The sequence below is a fragment of the Euwallacea fornicatus genome, chromosome 12, assembly GCF_040115645.1.
Source record: "Euwallacea fornicatus isolate EFF26 chromosome 12, ASM4011564v1, whole genome shotgun sequence".
Classification (NCBI taxonomy): Eukaryota; Metazoa; Arthropoda; class Insecta; order Coleoptera; family Curculionidae; genus Euwallacea; species Euwallacea fornicatus.
In genome coordinates, this window is record NC_089552.1 from 2621752 (window position 1) to 2636949 (window position 15198).

General features: G+C 31.7%; 3 protein-coding genes across 4 annotated transcripts; 2 read left to right on the plus strand and 1 right to left on the minus strand.

Annotated features, from left to right (window-relative positions):
* On the plus strand, positions 1 to 4437 carry LOC136342723 (uncharacterized). Of its 2 annotated transcripts, none has more exons than XM_066288815.1 (2): positions 1 to 1286; positions 2426 to 2560. In XM_066288815.1, the coding sequence occupies exons 1-2, from the start codon at positions 330 to 332 to the stop codon at positions 2435 to 2437; spliced, it is 969 nt and encodes a 322-aa protein (XP_066144912.1). In that variant the 5' UTR covers positions 1 to 329; the 3' UTR covers positions 2438 to 2560. The 2 variants fall into 2 exon arrangements, with proteins under 2 accessions (XP_066144912.1, XP_066144911.1); XM_066288814.1 differs by having other exon boundaries at positions 2 to 1286; positions 2434 to 4437.
* A 461-nt stretch (positions 4438 to 4898) lies between these two features.
* Positions 4899 to 14901, minus strand: LOC136342724 (snRNA-activating protein complex subunit 1-like). The gene is made up of 6 exons (XM_066288817.1): positions 14831 to 14901; positions 6940 to 7157; positions 6267 to 6413; positions 5733 to 5890; positions 5514 to 5678; positions 4899 to 5401 (listed from the first exon to the last, which is right to left on the minus strand). Exons 2-6 carry the CDS (start codon positions 7140 to 7142, stop codon positions 5139 to 5141), a joined length of 936 nt encoding a protein of 311 aa, XP_066144914.1. The 5' UTR covers positions 7143 to 7157; positions 14831 to 14901; the 3' UTR covers positions 4899 to 5138.
* Positions 7981 to 11671, plus strand: LOC136342403 (uncharacterized). Its single transcript, XM_066288161.1, has 3 exons — positions 7981 to 8056; positions 8116 to 8516; positions 9675 to 11671. The coding sequence occupies exons 1-3, from the start codon at positions 7981 to 7983 to the stop codon at positions 9891 to 9893; spliced, it is 696 nt and encodes a 231-aa protein (XP_066144258.1). The 3' UTR covers positions 9894 to 11671.
* Positions 14902 to 15198: the final 297 nt, after the last annotated feature.

Genomic DNA, 15198 nt, shown 5'->3' on the forward strand with positions numbered 1-15198 from the left:
ACGCATTATTTCTCCTTGATTTCTCTACAAAATGGCTGCCTAGACGAATCGTGTTTTGAACAAAATTTGTTATTACTATTTTATTAAAATGGCATATTTTACTGCAATCGTATTATCTACTGCAAATTACGGAGTACAAAGTGTTTCTTGTGATTTTACAGGTGGCGACACATCCCAGCTGGTAAAGAAAAAGTTGCATTTACAAAACCAAGGCCATTGTTCCAACAACCTGAGACCAAGTCACAGTACGAATTTAAACTTTTGGTGTTTCACAGCTGGTTTCAAGCGAGGTTGTTGTGGCATTTAAAAGAACCGTATCCACCGAAATAATGTGGCCCTCAATGATGGGTCCCCAGAACCCGACCTTGCTGTCTGTAAAGAGGATAAAGACGCAACAGAACAGAGAATTTGGAGTTGGAACGTTATCCTATGACCCCACGATGTTCTCTAAATCTTTCAAGAATCAAAATTTTGTCAATAAATTTGACAAGTATCAGTCACAACCGAAGCCAATTGAGTCTTCAAACTATCACAATTTGAAAAATTCTTGTCAGAGACCCCATATCATCGACTCAATCAAAGAAAAGTGTCCTGAGGCCATACCTTGTGCTGCTGAAGGAGTAAAACAGCAAGAATCTACAAGTAATACTTATTTGAGTCAAAAAATGTGCCACATGGATACTGGTGAAATGCACAAATCAAAAGGGCTTAAAAGGAAGTCTAAAATGTCCAGGCAAAACATAAGACAACAGGAAATCACAGAAAGAATGTATACAGAAAAATCCCAAGACATATCTAATGATTCACAGGATACTACCTTCAGTCCAAAACTTCATAGCCTCATTCTTAATGACTTTATATCGCAGAAACCCATTCCGACACCACACATTGACATTCCCTTGACTAAAAACAGCATAGAAATGCTAGTAACAATAAGATCCTCATCACCTTTACCCAGAACTAGAAAATACTCAATAACAGACAGTGAAGATTCTTTCATTGTTTTTGGAGAAGCTGAAGATCATAAGGAGGATAATAGTGGCTTTGATAGCAGCACTTCTCATTTACCGAAAGCACCTTCTTTTTGTGAAAGTGAGGATAGCTTCGTAGTATTTGAGCAGGATGGCAATGAAAATGCTGAGGATGATGATGATGATGATGATGAAAGCTTTGATGGAGAAAGCAGCATCAATAGTGAGAGCAGCTGGGATGATGACTCTGAGGCTGAGAATATTAGTGACTTTGATGAGGTTGACTTTTGTAGAGGAGCAGATACTAGTAAAAAGGTGGGTATGTTAGATAGGTTATTGTCCTCAATGGAGGAATTTATATCACAAAAGAAGTTACTGTTGCAATTTGTTAAGGAAACAATAAAAAACTTGGCTAATTTCACTATTATAATAAGTTTTTTTCTAGGTTAAAGTATTTAAACTATTTTCCAATTCTTTATGAAATCAAGTTTCTCACAGGGTAATATTTGTTACCAAAATACGCCACTTTTTAGAAAACTTCTAGAAGTTTTACCAAGGGGTACAGTATATATAAAAAAAATATATTTCTAGTAAAAATAATTCTCTTCAAAATTTGCAGTAAGTTAGTTATGTCATTAGACAACTCTAAAACCCTGTATTTGTATAAATTTTCTTCAGGAAATTGTTGAATTATCTTGTTTGTATCTTAGTAACCATTTCACTCGTCAAAACCAAATTTCCTTTTTTTGAACTTGAATACATACTTAATTTAAAATGTGCTATTTTTCTCTCAAAAAGCCATAAGTTTCTGGACAATAACCAAAGGCCTCCTTATCATCCATAAGCTTATCTTACCTTCTATATTTAATAATTTGTTTCAAGATGCTTATTCTTATGAATATTTGTCCTTGGTAAACAAAACTCAAGATTGATAGGATGTAAAGTACCCACTTAATAATTATTTCACCATTCTATATGTATCTATCACATGCCTCTATATATTTTAATTAAGCTATGTGGATCATTTTGGTTTACCACTTGATAATTTGGTTAAGTTAGAATGTGATAAGCTAACGGCATAACGAACACCATACTCAATTAATTATTTCTAGAAAACAACTCTAATATCACTTAACAAAGCCAATAGCAAATTATTGTTAAAGTTACATCATTATTTGTTGATTACCACAGATATTAAAAATGCAACTGAAAGGATAAAAACTAGTGCTTTAGTTAACTTGCAGTAAGCAATTATATTATCTATTTGTGAAAGTCAGAATAGGAATTGTTTTGGGGTTTTAAACTGTATAAAAGATTTTTTTTCTCAGATAGATATATTCACAAGTATATTTTTATCTTATTTATTTCTTTGAAAAACTAATGCAAGGTTGTCTTTTAAATGCTAAATTTGTTTCTTCTAACAGAAATATTTTTCCACCTTTTATATAAATCAGTATTTCAGGTGAAATTTGCAACAGAAGACAAGCTTTGCGAAATACATCCTATGATCAAATGGTCATATGCTTATCAAGCTGCGAGAAAAGGGCCTTGGGAGATGTATGCTAGAGACAGAGGCAGATTTAGAGACAGAGCCCTCAGAGTCGAAAGAGACATCAAATACGTGTTTGACCCGCAACACCGGGAGCGAATTTATAGACAAAGATTCGAGAATCTAAATTAAAGAAAAAATTATGTGAACTTGACACTAAAAAAAAAACACATTATTTGTTGAGAGAATTCTAGTTAAAAAAAGGCGTATCAAGTTCATAGAGCGGTTTGCAGATTTCATTTAAAGCTTTTATAAATTAAAATGTATAATTTCCTATTCAAAGTAAGTTATAATTTATTAAGGCAGAGAATGAGCTGCAATTGGCCATCATTAAGATCTTTTAAATGACTGAATGTAAGTTCCAATAGTCATGCTATTATTTTTATTGAATAAAATGAGGCAACAATCTGAAATACTGTTTGACTCATAATATTGATGAATCTGGACAATGACCTTAACAATACTGAGTCAACTTTTCCTTGTAAATTACGTGTTTCTAGATCTTTTAAAAATTTGTAGTAAAATTAAACAGCATTCCACCAGCAAGTACAGGACTTAGTCACGTAGGGACCCGCCTTCCGATACGGTCCAACCCACAAAATAATAGCATGACATCCGTGGGTGCTTTTCGATAATGAGTCTGTGATAAACACTATGTAAATATCATGTAGATACTTCCAACTAATAATAAATTCTTTTAGCACCACAAACAAGATACTCATTTTTTTGAGCCAAAAAGTAATCCACGAAATTGTTGTTTTCGTTTTTCATTTTGTTTTGACCTAATTTGAAATTTTTCACTTGAAAATGTTTTTTTCTTGCCACGAACAAAATACCCTTTTGAAGCTCTTTTTGTATGATTTGAATCTCTTTAATTCTAAGTTTAGCAATGTTCTTTTATTTCTGAAAAAACAACAAATAATAAATCCTACAAAGATGTTTTAAGCCTTGACATCATCTGTCACATTTAGCGGACGCAATGGTAGAGTAAAATGAAGTCTTAACCCAACAGTTTGCAACTAAGGCTGTGATTTCGTTTTTACTAATAGTCCTTTTTCAAGGAATTCAATAAAATAATTATGAGTGCAAACTTAACACGCCGTGCAATTATTTTATTGAGTTTTCAATATTCATATTTTTACATAGTTTGCACTTCGGCATAGGCATCGCTCCGATTATGAGTTGGGAATTAGAGAACATAATATTATCTAATATTTTACTATTTAACGCAATCGCACACGTTTTGTTTGTCTTTGTTCATTTAAGCTTGGAATGATTTACTTCATCTATGAAAATATGATAATTTTATGTTTTAATTTCAAATTTGTGCAAGTTCAAATGGTATTTTCTACACATTTTGCTTATTGAGCAAAAAGTTTACCCATTTTTACTATCATAGACTGAAGACAAATAACGCTTTTGTGAATATTTTTCTTTTATGTTTAGGTGTTTAATAATAGTGATAAGTATTCATTATTATCAGTATAAACTATAGGTGCAGGTGATTTTGTAGTATATGTTTATCTAGAGATATAAATATTGCACGCGTACAACTTGTTATAAATTTCCATAAAACACTGCGTATATTTATTATGTTCATTATTTTAATATAATTTTAATGGTAGTGTTACATTTGCTCTGGTCCTATTTTTACATCTCGATTTATTGCATTACTGAAATGCATCAAGAATGGTCTTTAAATTAAATTAATATACTTGGTATATGGTATCTATGAAAAAGAAGAAATGTCTGTTCAATGCATATTTTATTATTCTCATAGATTTTAGGCTGGATTTTCTAACTTTGATTTTTCATATTTTTTGTATTTGACAAAATCACCTTGTGCGTATTCATTTAGTAAATATGTATTAATCTATATTTGTTTAATGGATTTTAAAAAAATATCTCCAGACATAACGTGTTTTTTTTCTCAAAAGTGAAAGATTATATTAAAGCCGGAAATTTTTGTTTACTGAAGGAAAATTTCATTTAGACTAGATAAGATTTGAAAAAATAGGTATCCACTCAAGGAAAACTGATAAAATTGACAACGTTTTTAATGGTAATTTGGTAGCGTCTTGAAAAGAAGGCGACTTGTACTTCATCTGATGAACAATAAATCCTTTAACATTTCTTTGTTAATTGATGGCATTGATTATAACTATAGAATTAAAAAACTTGTTAATCTAGCACCATTTAGAATAAGGCTGCTGATAAATGAAAACAAAATATTTACTAGCTTCTCGGATTCGTCCCGTATTTTGCGTGTTGTTTAGTTCTCAATAAGGAGTATTAAAAAATTAACACTAAATTTCAAAAAGGTAACAAGAAAAAAAATTACTCATTTATTGTTTAATAATAAAAAGAAACGTAGTAAAAATAACTCAAAAATATTTTTTTTATTAAAGGAAATAATCGGACATTTTTTAAAAATGGTCTTCGCCTGCGTTGTTCCACTGGTGATTAGTAACGTCTGCATTCCCCATGTCAAGAAGACTAATCTACAATTATAAATTCCCCTTTTTGGTGCTAAACTGTAAGATTTCATACTTCTTAACTGAGGGAATAATCAAACAATATCTATAAAAAAAAAACATTTTTTTCTGTTTTATGTATTTTTAATTATCTTTTTCTAAATTTAAAGACGTTATAACATCTTTCGTTCCTCTATATTGGCTAGTTTGTAATTGTAAGGCTTTCATTCGAATATTCCGCCTGGTGGTCAGAATATCATTGGGAGTGCTTGTACTTTCTGCTTGTACTTGTAGATCTTCCCCTGTTGGAGCCGTCTGAATTATTGTTCGTCCATATATAGCTTCATAAATATTCGTCATTTCATTGAGAAATTTCGATTTAAACGATTGCAAGCCCTTGTTTTGTGCTAAAAATATCATTTAATTAGAACATTTTTTATTGTAATTTAGCAAGCAACAAGATAGCCATGCATCCTGTCTAAAGGGCATCTGAACTTAAGTATTATGAAAAGTTCTTACTGGAAAACTCTGCTAACTGTTTGTCATACTTCTTGCACGTATCTTCTAACGTAAAAAAAGTACTATCACTAAATATGTCCCGAAATTTCGTAAGCGAAGTCGACTGAGGACGCGTTTTTATGTTAAAATCCTGTATAAAGTTGGTATAAGGCCAGATTGGCAAAACTGAAAAAAACTTTACATGATACAATTATGACATCGAGTGTAATAAATATCTACCTAAAGACTTAGGTGTTGCAACATATTCAAAAGCCTCATCGCATCTCATTTTCGAATAAATGTAGACTGCGTCATATTGGCCCATTGTTGCCATTTGTTTTATAATACTCTTCAGGCTTTCAAATTCTCCTAATGTTAAACGAATTTGAGTGTGTTTTCTACAAAATCCGTTAGCTAAGTGATAAGAATAATTGTTGGAAAATAACAATGAAGTATTTATCATTGTTTATATGCAAAAAATATTAGTACTGTGTTCTGTACTTTGAGGGAATTTGTACCAGCCTCTAAACAACATGGTCCTGAACTAAATAAGAAATTAAATAACTTTTTTAATTTTAATAGAGTGGATTGTTTTATATCTACTAACATTGAGTAAAATAATTGTAGGCATCGCTAATAGACTTCTTTTTCATCATCTTCAATATTAAAAGTGGTTATGCAGGTAATGTAAGTTGGAGGTATAATCAAAAGTTTGATTAGTAAAACACCACAGCCATGAGTTTCTAATGGCATACAAGAACACAAAATACTTACCTTATTGGTTGTTTATAGTACATCCCATACAATAAATAAAATGCTCCTATTTGTCTGTAGTTGAAGGACTCTGAGAATAAATATTTTTTAATTGTGTTAAAGGCTACCTCACAAAACATTTTAATTAATCGTACATGGTACAAATTGCTAAAAAAAAAAAAGAGTTTCAACAATCTGTATTTCAAAAAACAGTGGTTTCCTAAGGTTAAACATATAAAATACCTGTATATTGCAAAATACAAAGTTATAAATCAATTAATTAATTCTGTGTCGGTAATTCTCCATTAGCTAAAACTACAATGTAATATGTTACATATAAATCGACAGAACATTGTTTGAGGAATATACTAAGGAAGTATTTGTTGGGCTTAAATAACTAGTCTTCAAAAAAATTAAAATAAGATTTCAAACATCAGTGTGAGATCTGAAGTCGATTTATCTATTAGTAAAATGTTTGTTGGCAAATAGTAAATTACAGAATACTACCTACTGTGTGGTTTTTAAAAATGATTTGTAAAGTATATTCCATGCAGAGTATATTTGATCCATTAACAAATAATGCTTTTTATGCATAAGCAAGAAAGTTATAAACTCAATTGATGAAACATTTTTGAAAGATCGACATTTTGTGAAAGTAGGAAAGTACTTGTAGAGTTTCAAAAGTCTAACTTACGCATATATCAGTGTAAATTGCTTGGCTTGCCAAACTTTAGCAAAGTCTATGTAGTTAAGACTGTGCAGATCTTCAACTTGTTTCAGTACATCTTCTACATCCACTTGCAGACCAATGTTAAGAGATTTCCAGAATTTGCTGAGAAATGCCTCTTCCCGAAAACCATGTATGGTCTTGTGTTTTTCCTCTGTGTTGTCATTCATAGTCCTTTGACAAAGCTATATTATGTGAAATGAACAGAATCAAATTGAAATATGTTTTGTGTCTTATTTATATTATTAACAAATAATTAAAATAAATTAAATTAACATAAATTGTTTGTGTTATATTTACAAATTTCAAATTTCGAGGTTAGATTGAACAGACTTTGACATTTAGGAGTGTTGTCCCGTTTAGGCGTCGTAATGTTTTCGCTATCTGACCTTAGATTACTTTCGGAATATCGAGTACTTTTTAGGCATATGTAAATATGTATATTTAAACAGTACACAATAAACTAAAAAAATTTATAACTAAATATGAAAAGATTGAGGATGTCCACCGAGTGACTATGGGAGCTGAAGACCAGGTGGTCGGGAAAAACCCGGTTCCACCGTGTTTAGCCAAGAGAGCTGAGAACCCGAGAGAGCGTCGTTGATCAACCGTGTCTTTATATTTCCCCAGCTGTTCGAACTACCTAGAAAACCGGAAGATCTCCCTAGGGCACGTCGAATTGTCATAGCCTGGCAGATAACAGCTTTGTCGGAGGCTTGCGTATTAGGCGCTTTCACTACCCGACTTGCGTTTTCGGAGGTTGTAAAAATAGACTAAGCACTCGTGTAAATATGTATATATTGTAAATATTAGTTCGCAAATATGATTGTGAAGAAAGAAGACAATATATCTCGCACGATACTTAAAAATCTATCTACCGTGTCTAGAACCCAGAAATAACGACCTTCCTCTGGTTTTGTCTTCCCCGATCCCCTGCTATTAAAACCAAGAATAAAAGGACCCACGCAGGTGCAGGTTAACCCAGGCTCTTTTTTCCCTTCCGGCAAAATGTTCTACAATGACCTGCCGGAAGTGCTAGGGGAAGATTTTTCACCAGGTTCTGGAGTACCTAGGGAACCGAAGGGTCACCCTAGGATACGTCACATTGTCAAGCCTGACAGGTGACAGTTGCTCCGCTATCAGCTCCGCCACAGCTTGTCGCGCTGCTGGCTCCGCCACAACAGGAACCCAATCCAATACCATACATTGACGTTCGCTTGACTAAAAACAGAATAGAAATGTTAGTAACGATAAGATCCTCATCGCCTTTACCCAGAACTAGAATATACTCAATAACAGACAGTGAAGATTCCTTCATTGTTTTTGGAGAGATTGAAGATCATAAGGAGGATAATAGTGGCTTTGATAGCAGCACTTCTCATTTACCGAAAGCACCTTCTTTTTGTGAAAGCGAGGATAGTTTTGTAGTATTTGAACAGGATGGTGATGAAAATGCTGAGGATGATGATGATGACTCTGAGGTTGAGAATATTAGTGACTTTGATGAGGTTGACTTTTGTAGAGGAGCAGATACTAGTAAAAAGGTGGGTATGTTAGATAGGTTATCGTCCTCAATGAAGGAATTTGTATCACAAGAGAAGTTACTGTTGCAATTTGTTAAGGAAACAATAAACAACTTGGCTAATTTCACTATTATAATAAGTTTTTTTCTAGGTTAAAGTATTTAAACTATTTTCCAATTCTTTATGAAATCAAGTTTCTCACAGGGTAATATTTGTTACCAAAATACGCCACTTTTTAGAAAACTTCTAGAAGTTTTACCAAGGGGTACAGTATATATAAAAAAATATATTTCTAGTAAAAATAGTGCTCTTCAAACTTTGCAGTAAGTTAGTTATGTCATTAGACAACTCTAAATCTCTATATTTGTATAAATTTTCTTCAGGAAATTGTTGAATTATCCTGTTTGTATCTTAGCAACCATATCACTCGTCAAAACCAAATTTCCTTTTTTTGAACTTGAATACATACTTAATTTAAAATGTGCTATTTTTCTTTCAAAAAGCCAAAAGTTTCTGGACAATAACCAAAGGCCTTCTTATCATCCATAAGCTTATCTTACCTTCCATATTTAATAATTTGGTTCAAAACGCTTATTCTTATGAATGTTTGTCCTTAGTAAATAAAACTCAAGAATGATAAGATGTAAAGAACCCATTTAATAATTATTTCACTATTCTATATGCATATATCACATGCCTCTATTAATTTTAATTAAGCTACATGGATCATTTTGGTTTGCCCCTTTGATAATTTAGTTAAGTTAAAATGTGATAAGCTCAAGACATAAGAACACCATTCTCAATTGATTATTTCTAGAAAACAACTCTAATATCACTTAACAAAGCCAATAGCAAATTATTGTTAAAATTACGTCATTATTTGTTGATTGCCACAGATATTAAAAATGCAATTGAAAGGATAAAAACTAGTACTTTAGTTAACTTGCAGTAAGCAATTGTATTAACTATTTGTGAAAGTCAGAATAGGAATTGTTTTGGGGTTTTAAGCTGTACTTTAAACTGTATAAAACGTTTTTTTTTTCAGATAGATATATTTACAAGTATATTTTTATCTTATTTATTTCTTTGAAAAACTAATGCCAGGTTGTCGTTTAAATGCTAAATTTATTTCTTCTAACAGAAATATTTTTCCACCTTTTATATAAATTAGGATTTCAGGTAAAATTTGCAACAGAAGACAAGCTCTGTGAAATACATCCTATGATCAAATGGTCATATGCTTATCAAGCTGCGAGAAAAGGGCCCTGGGAGATGTATGCTAGAGATAGAGACAGATTTAAAGACAGAGCTCTCAGAGTCGAAAGAGACATCAAACACGTATTTGAGCCGCAACACCGGGAGCGAATTTGTAGACAAAGATTCAAGAATCTAAATTAAAGAAAAAAATATGTGAACTCAACACTAAAATGCATTATTTGTTGAGAGAATTCTAGTTAAAAAAAGGCGTATCAAGTTCATAGAGCGGTCTTGCAGCTTTCATTTAAAGCGTTTATAAATTAAAATGTATATTTTCCTATTCAAAGTAAATTATAATTTATTAAAGCAAAGAGTGAGCTGCAACTGGCCATCATTAAGATCTTTTAAATGACTGAATGTAAGTTCCAATAGTCATGCTATTATTTTTATTGAATAAAATGAGGCAACAATCTGAAATACTGTTTGACTCATAATATTGATGAATCTGGGCAATGACCTTAACAATACTAAGTCAACCTTTCCATGTAAATTACGTGTTTCTAGATCTTTTAAAAATTTGTACTAAAATTAAACTGCATTCCATCAACAAGTATAGGACTTAATCACGTAGAGACCCGCCTTAGAATACGGTCCAACCCACAGAATAATAGCATGACATCCGTGGATGCTTTTCCATAAAGAGTCTGTGATAAACACCATGTAAATATCATGTAGATACTTCCAACTAATAATAAATTCATTTAGCACCACAAACAAGACACTCATATTTTTGAGCCAAAAAGTAATCCACGAAATTGTTGTTTTCGTTTTTCATTTTGTTTTGACCTAATTTGAAAATTTTCACTTGAAAACGTTTTTTTCTTGCCACGAACAAAATACCATTTTGAAGCTCTTTTTGTATGATTTGAATCTCTTTAATTCTAAGTTTAGCAATGTTCTTTTATTCCTGAAAAAACAAAAAATAATAAATCCTACTAAGTTGTGTTAATCCTTGACATCATCTGTTACATTTAGCGGACTCAATGGTAGAGTAAAATGAAGTCTTAACCCAACAGTTTGCAACTAAGGCTGTGATTTCGTTTTTACTAATAGTCCTTTTTCAAGGAATTCAATAAAATAATTATGAGTGCAAACTTAACACGCCGTGCAATTATTTTATTGAGTTTTCAATATTAATATTTTTACACGGTTTGCACCTTCGGCATAGGCGTCACTCCGGTTATGAGTTGGGAATTAGAGAACATAATATTATTTAATATTTTACTATTTAATGCAGTCGCACGCGTTTTTTTTTCCATTCATTTAAGCTTAGAATGATTTACTTCATCTATGAAAATGTGATAATTTTATATTTTATTTTCAAATTAATACAAGTTCAAATGGTATTTCCTACACATTTTGCTTATTGAGCAATAAGTTTACCCATTTTTACTACTATAGACTGAAGACAAATAACGCCTTTGTGAATATTTTTCTTTTATATTTAGGTGTTTAATAATAGTGATAAGTATTAATTACTATCAGTATAAACCATAGGTACAGATGATTTTGTAGTATGTGTTTGTCCAAAGATATAAATATTGCACGCGTACAACTTGTTATAAATTTCCATAAAACACTGCGTATATTTATTATATTCATTATTTTGATATCATTTTAATAGTAGTGTTACAGTTACTCTGGTCTTATCTTTAAATTTTGATTTATTGTATTACTGAAATGCATCAAAAATGGTCTTTAAATTAAATTAATATACCTGGTATATGGTATATATGAAAAAGAAGAAATGTCTGTTCAATGCATTTTTTATTATTCTCATAGATTTTAGGCTGAATTTTCTAATTTTGATTTTTCATATTTTTTGTATTTGGCAAAATCACCTTGTGCGTATTCATTTAGGAAATATGTATTAATCTATATTTGTTTAATGGATTTTAAAAAAATATCTCAAGACATAATGTGTTTTTTTTCTCAAAAGTGAAAGATTATATTAAATCCTGTAATTTTTGTTTACTGAAGAAGAATTTCATTTAGACTAGATAAGATTTGAAAAAATAGGTATCCACTCAAGGAAAACTGATAAAATTAACAACGTTTTTAATGGTAATTTGGTAGCGTCTTGAAAAGAAGGCGACTTGTGCTTTTTCCTGGAAAACTCTGCTAACTGTTTGTCATACTTCTTGCATGTATCTTCTAACGTAAAAAAAGTACTATCACTAAATATGTCCCGAAATTTCGTAAGCGAAGTCGACTGAGGACGCGTTTTTATGTTAAAATCCTGTATAAAGTTGGTATAAGGCCAAATTGGCAAAACTGAAAAAAACTTTACATGATACAATTATGACATCGAGTCTAATAAATATCTACCTAAAGACTTAGGTGTTGCAACATATTCAAAAGCCTCATCGTGTCTTATTTTCGAATAAATGTAGACTGCGTCATATTGGCCCATTGTTGCCATTTGTTTTATAATACTCTTCAGGCTTTCAAATTATCCTAATGTTAAACGAATTTTAGTGTGTTTTCTACAAAATCCGTTAGCTAAGTGATAAGAATAATTGTTGGAAAATAACAATGAAGTATTTATCATTGTTTATATGCAAAAAATATTAGTACTGTGTTCTGTACTTTGAGGGCATTTGTACCAACCTCTCCAAACAACATGGTCCTGAACTAAATAAGAAATTAAATAATTTTCTTTTTTTTAATTTTAATAGAGTGGATTGTTTTATATCTACTAACATTGAGTAAAATAATTGTAGGCATCGCTAATAGACTTCTTTTTCATCATCTTCAATATTTAAATTGGTTATGCAGGTAATGTAAGTTGGAGGTATAATCAAAAGATTGATTAGTAAAACACCACAGCCATGAGTTTCTAATGCCATACAAGAACACAAAATACTTACCTTATTGGTTGTTTATAGTACATCTCATACAATAAATAAAATGCTCCTATTTGTCTGTAGTTGAAGGACTCTGAAAATAAATATTTTTTAATTGTGTTAAAGGCTACCTCACAAAACATTTTAATTAATCATACATGGTACAAATTGCTAAAAAAAAGGGTTTCAACAATCTGTATTTCAAGAAACAGTGTGTTCCTAAAGTTAAACATATAAAATACCTGTATATTGCAAAATATAAAGTTCAATTCAAGAAAACCATGTATGGTCTTGTGTTTTTCCTCTGTGTTGTCATTCATAGTCCTTTGATGAAGCTATATTAAGTGAAATGAACAGAATCAAGTTGAAATATGTTTTATGCCTTACTTATATTATTAAGAAATAATTAAAATAAGTTAAGTTAACATAAATTTTTTGTGTTATATTTACAAATTTCGAGGTTAAGATTGAACAGACTTTGACATTTAGTAGTGTTGTCCTGTTTAGGCGTCGTAGTGTTTTCGTTATCCGACCTTAGATTACCTTTCGAGTGTCAAGTAGTGTCAGGCACTTGTAAATATGTATATTTTATTAGTACACAATAAACTAAGAAATCTTGTGACTAAATATGAAAGGATTGAGTATGTTCACCGAGTGATTGTGGGAGCTGGAGACCAGTTGGTCGGAAAAAACTCGGCTCCACCGTGTTTAGTCAAGAGAGCCGAGAACCCGAGAGAGCGTCGTTGATCAACTGTATCTTTTTATATTCCTCCGACTGTTTGAACCACCTAGAAAACCGGAAAATCTCCCTAGGGCATGTCGAACTGTCATAGCCTGACAGATGACAGCTTGTCGTGCTGCTGGCTCCGCCACAGAGTTTTAGTGTTCTTGAGAATTTTGAGAGCCAACGCCATTCTTCGCGAAAAGGTCTCGTGGGTTGACGTCATCATAGATAGCGGTGGTATTAGCTAAATCAATATTTAAATTCGAAAATGTTTGGATTATTAACGTTAGTAGACTTTTATTGTGTTGTGTTTAACATGTTGATAGTTTCGTTAACTGGAAAGCTGTGGCATGTAAAAAGCCCACAAAAAAACCTTAAAGAAACCTTGTTTTCCCAAATTATATCAATGTTAAGCAGTAACGTGCAACTCTATGACATTATTTTGAAAATTAATTTGAGATCATTATCTCAGGCATTGTCTTTCTAGATTTGAATAAGAGCATAAAACACTATAATTGCCTTTAATGGTATGAACGCCATAATGAATTAATACAATCTGCAATAAGGTATCGTAGACACAATTAAATTAACATTTAAACATTTATTTTTTCATCTACACGGCTAAAGCTACCTAGCTTCGTTTACACTAACGTCCAAATAAATTAAGGCGTAGTGTGTCGAGAATTATAGCTACCGAATTGAAATTAGCACGTTTACTTTTTGCGAAACGCGTGATCTCCATCGTAATTTGCAAACTGGGACAGAAGGAATAATAAATATTTAAGACGGATGATTCAAGATTCAAGCCAAACAACTTTCAATATGGGTCAGATGTTGTCGCCAGTGCTGCTTCTTGGAAACCATAAGACTAACGACGAGCTACCACTTATGTAAAGCACACCATAGATTAATGTTTATGCAATATGGCTATAATTGTAAGACGTTATTTCTTAAGAGTATTGGATCTGTTCTATTACGGTCTGAGTGTATTCTTCATTCATACATGAGCACAAAAAACAATGGCGTACCAAATTTTTCTTTAAAAATATCCGGTGACCCTCTAGCACGAACGTTACTGACCATCTGATATTTTCAAATCACACTTTGGCCTATGATTATTCGGTAAAGAACCAATTTTCAGATTCAGTTCGTATAGCGCACTGGTAGTATTTTCCGATATATCATATATGGCTAAATTTTCGCCGTTGCAATTACGGACACACTGTATAATTTATGTAAAAAATTGGATGTAATCGCTTCGTCTGTAATCAATTAATAAACCTCGATGGTCGTTTAAAATGTTTTTAATACAGCGCTCCAAGGGATTGATAGTCAACTCCACCAATTTGACTCTTTCTATACTTAATTAATATACGTATATTTGCTTAAACCTTTCATAATTTGCAACATCTGAAAATCGAAACCGTGTAAATTTAACTGAAAATCGTTGTCCCCATATACACCTAATTTAGCACAATTTAAACAAGCATACCTATGTACCCGCCTACCTGCGTTAAACAAAATTTATTCCCAGGAAAAATTCTTCTGGCTGCTATCGACCATTCTGTATCGCTGCTAATTATTTACGACCCAAATATTCCTAAAAAATGTGATTAGTTATCTGCAGATACAGAGATCTAAAATAGCGAACACACACTTTACTATATAAATAAGTAACAAGAATCGCATTCATGTATGGTCCCCTTTATAAACTAGATTTTTTGCAATACAGTAGATTCACTTAAATACGTTGGTAAGTATAGTTGTTGTGGGCTTATTAATTATTTTTAAGTGATCTAAACAATGAGGAGGAAGATTTTCCAGAAAAACTTTCACGTGCTTATATCGATTTATGAGTTCTTTGAATTTCTCTGTA

What these genes read in the sequence shown, in the direction of transcription:
- LOC136342724 (XM_066288817.1), bottom strand. Translation starts at nt 7,142, where the DNA reads ATGAATGACAACACAGAGGAAAAACACAAGACCATACATGGTTTTCGG. An exon ending in TACTATAAACAACCAATAAG is followed by an intron (nt 5,891 to 6,266) that starts GTAAGTATTTTG and finishes CGGATTTTGTAG; the next exon opens with AAAACACACTCAAATTCGTT. An exon ending in ACAGTTAGCAGAGTTTTCCA is followed by an intron (nt 5,402 to 5,513) that starts GTAAGAACTTTT and finishes TGATATTTTTAG; the next exon opens with CACAAAACAAGGGCTTGCAA.
- LOC136342403 (XM_066288161.1), top strand. Translation starts at nt 7,981, where the DNA reads ATGTTCTACAATGACCTGCCGGAAGTGCTAGGGGAAGATTTTTCACCA. An exon ending in AGTACCTAGGGAACCGAAGG is followed by an intron (nt 8,057 to 8,115) that starts GTCACCCTAGGA and finishes CTCCGCTATCAG; the next exon opens with CTCCGCCACAGCTTGTCGCG. An exon ending in GAGCAGATACTAGTAAAAAG is followed by an intron (nt 8,517 to 9,674) that starts GTGGGTATGTTA and finishes TTAGGATTTCAG; the next exon opens with GTAAAATTTGCAACAGAAGA.
- LOC136342723 (XM_066288814.1), top strand. Translation starts at nt 330, where the DNA reads ATGTGGCCCTCAATGATGGGTCCCCAGAACCCGACCTTGCTGTCTGTA. An exon ending in GAGCAGATACTAGTAAAAAG is followed by an intron (nt 1,287 to 2,433) that starts GTGGGTATGTTA and finishes TCAGTATTTCAG; the next exon opens with GTGAAATTTGCAACAGAAGA.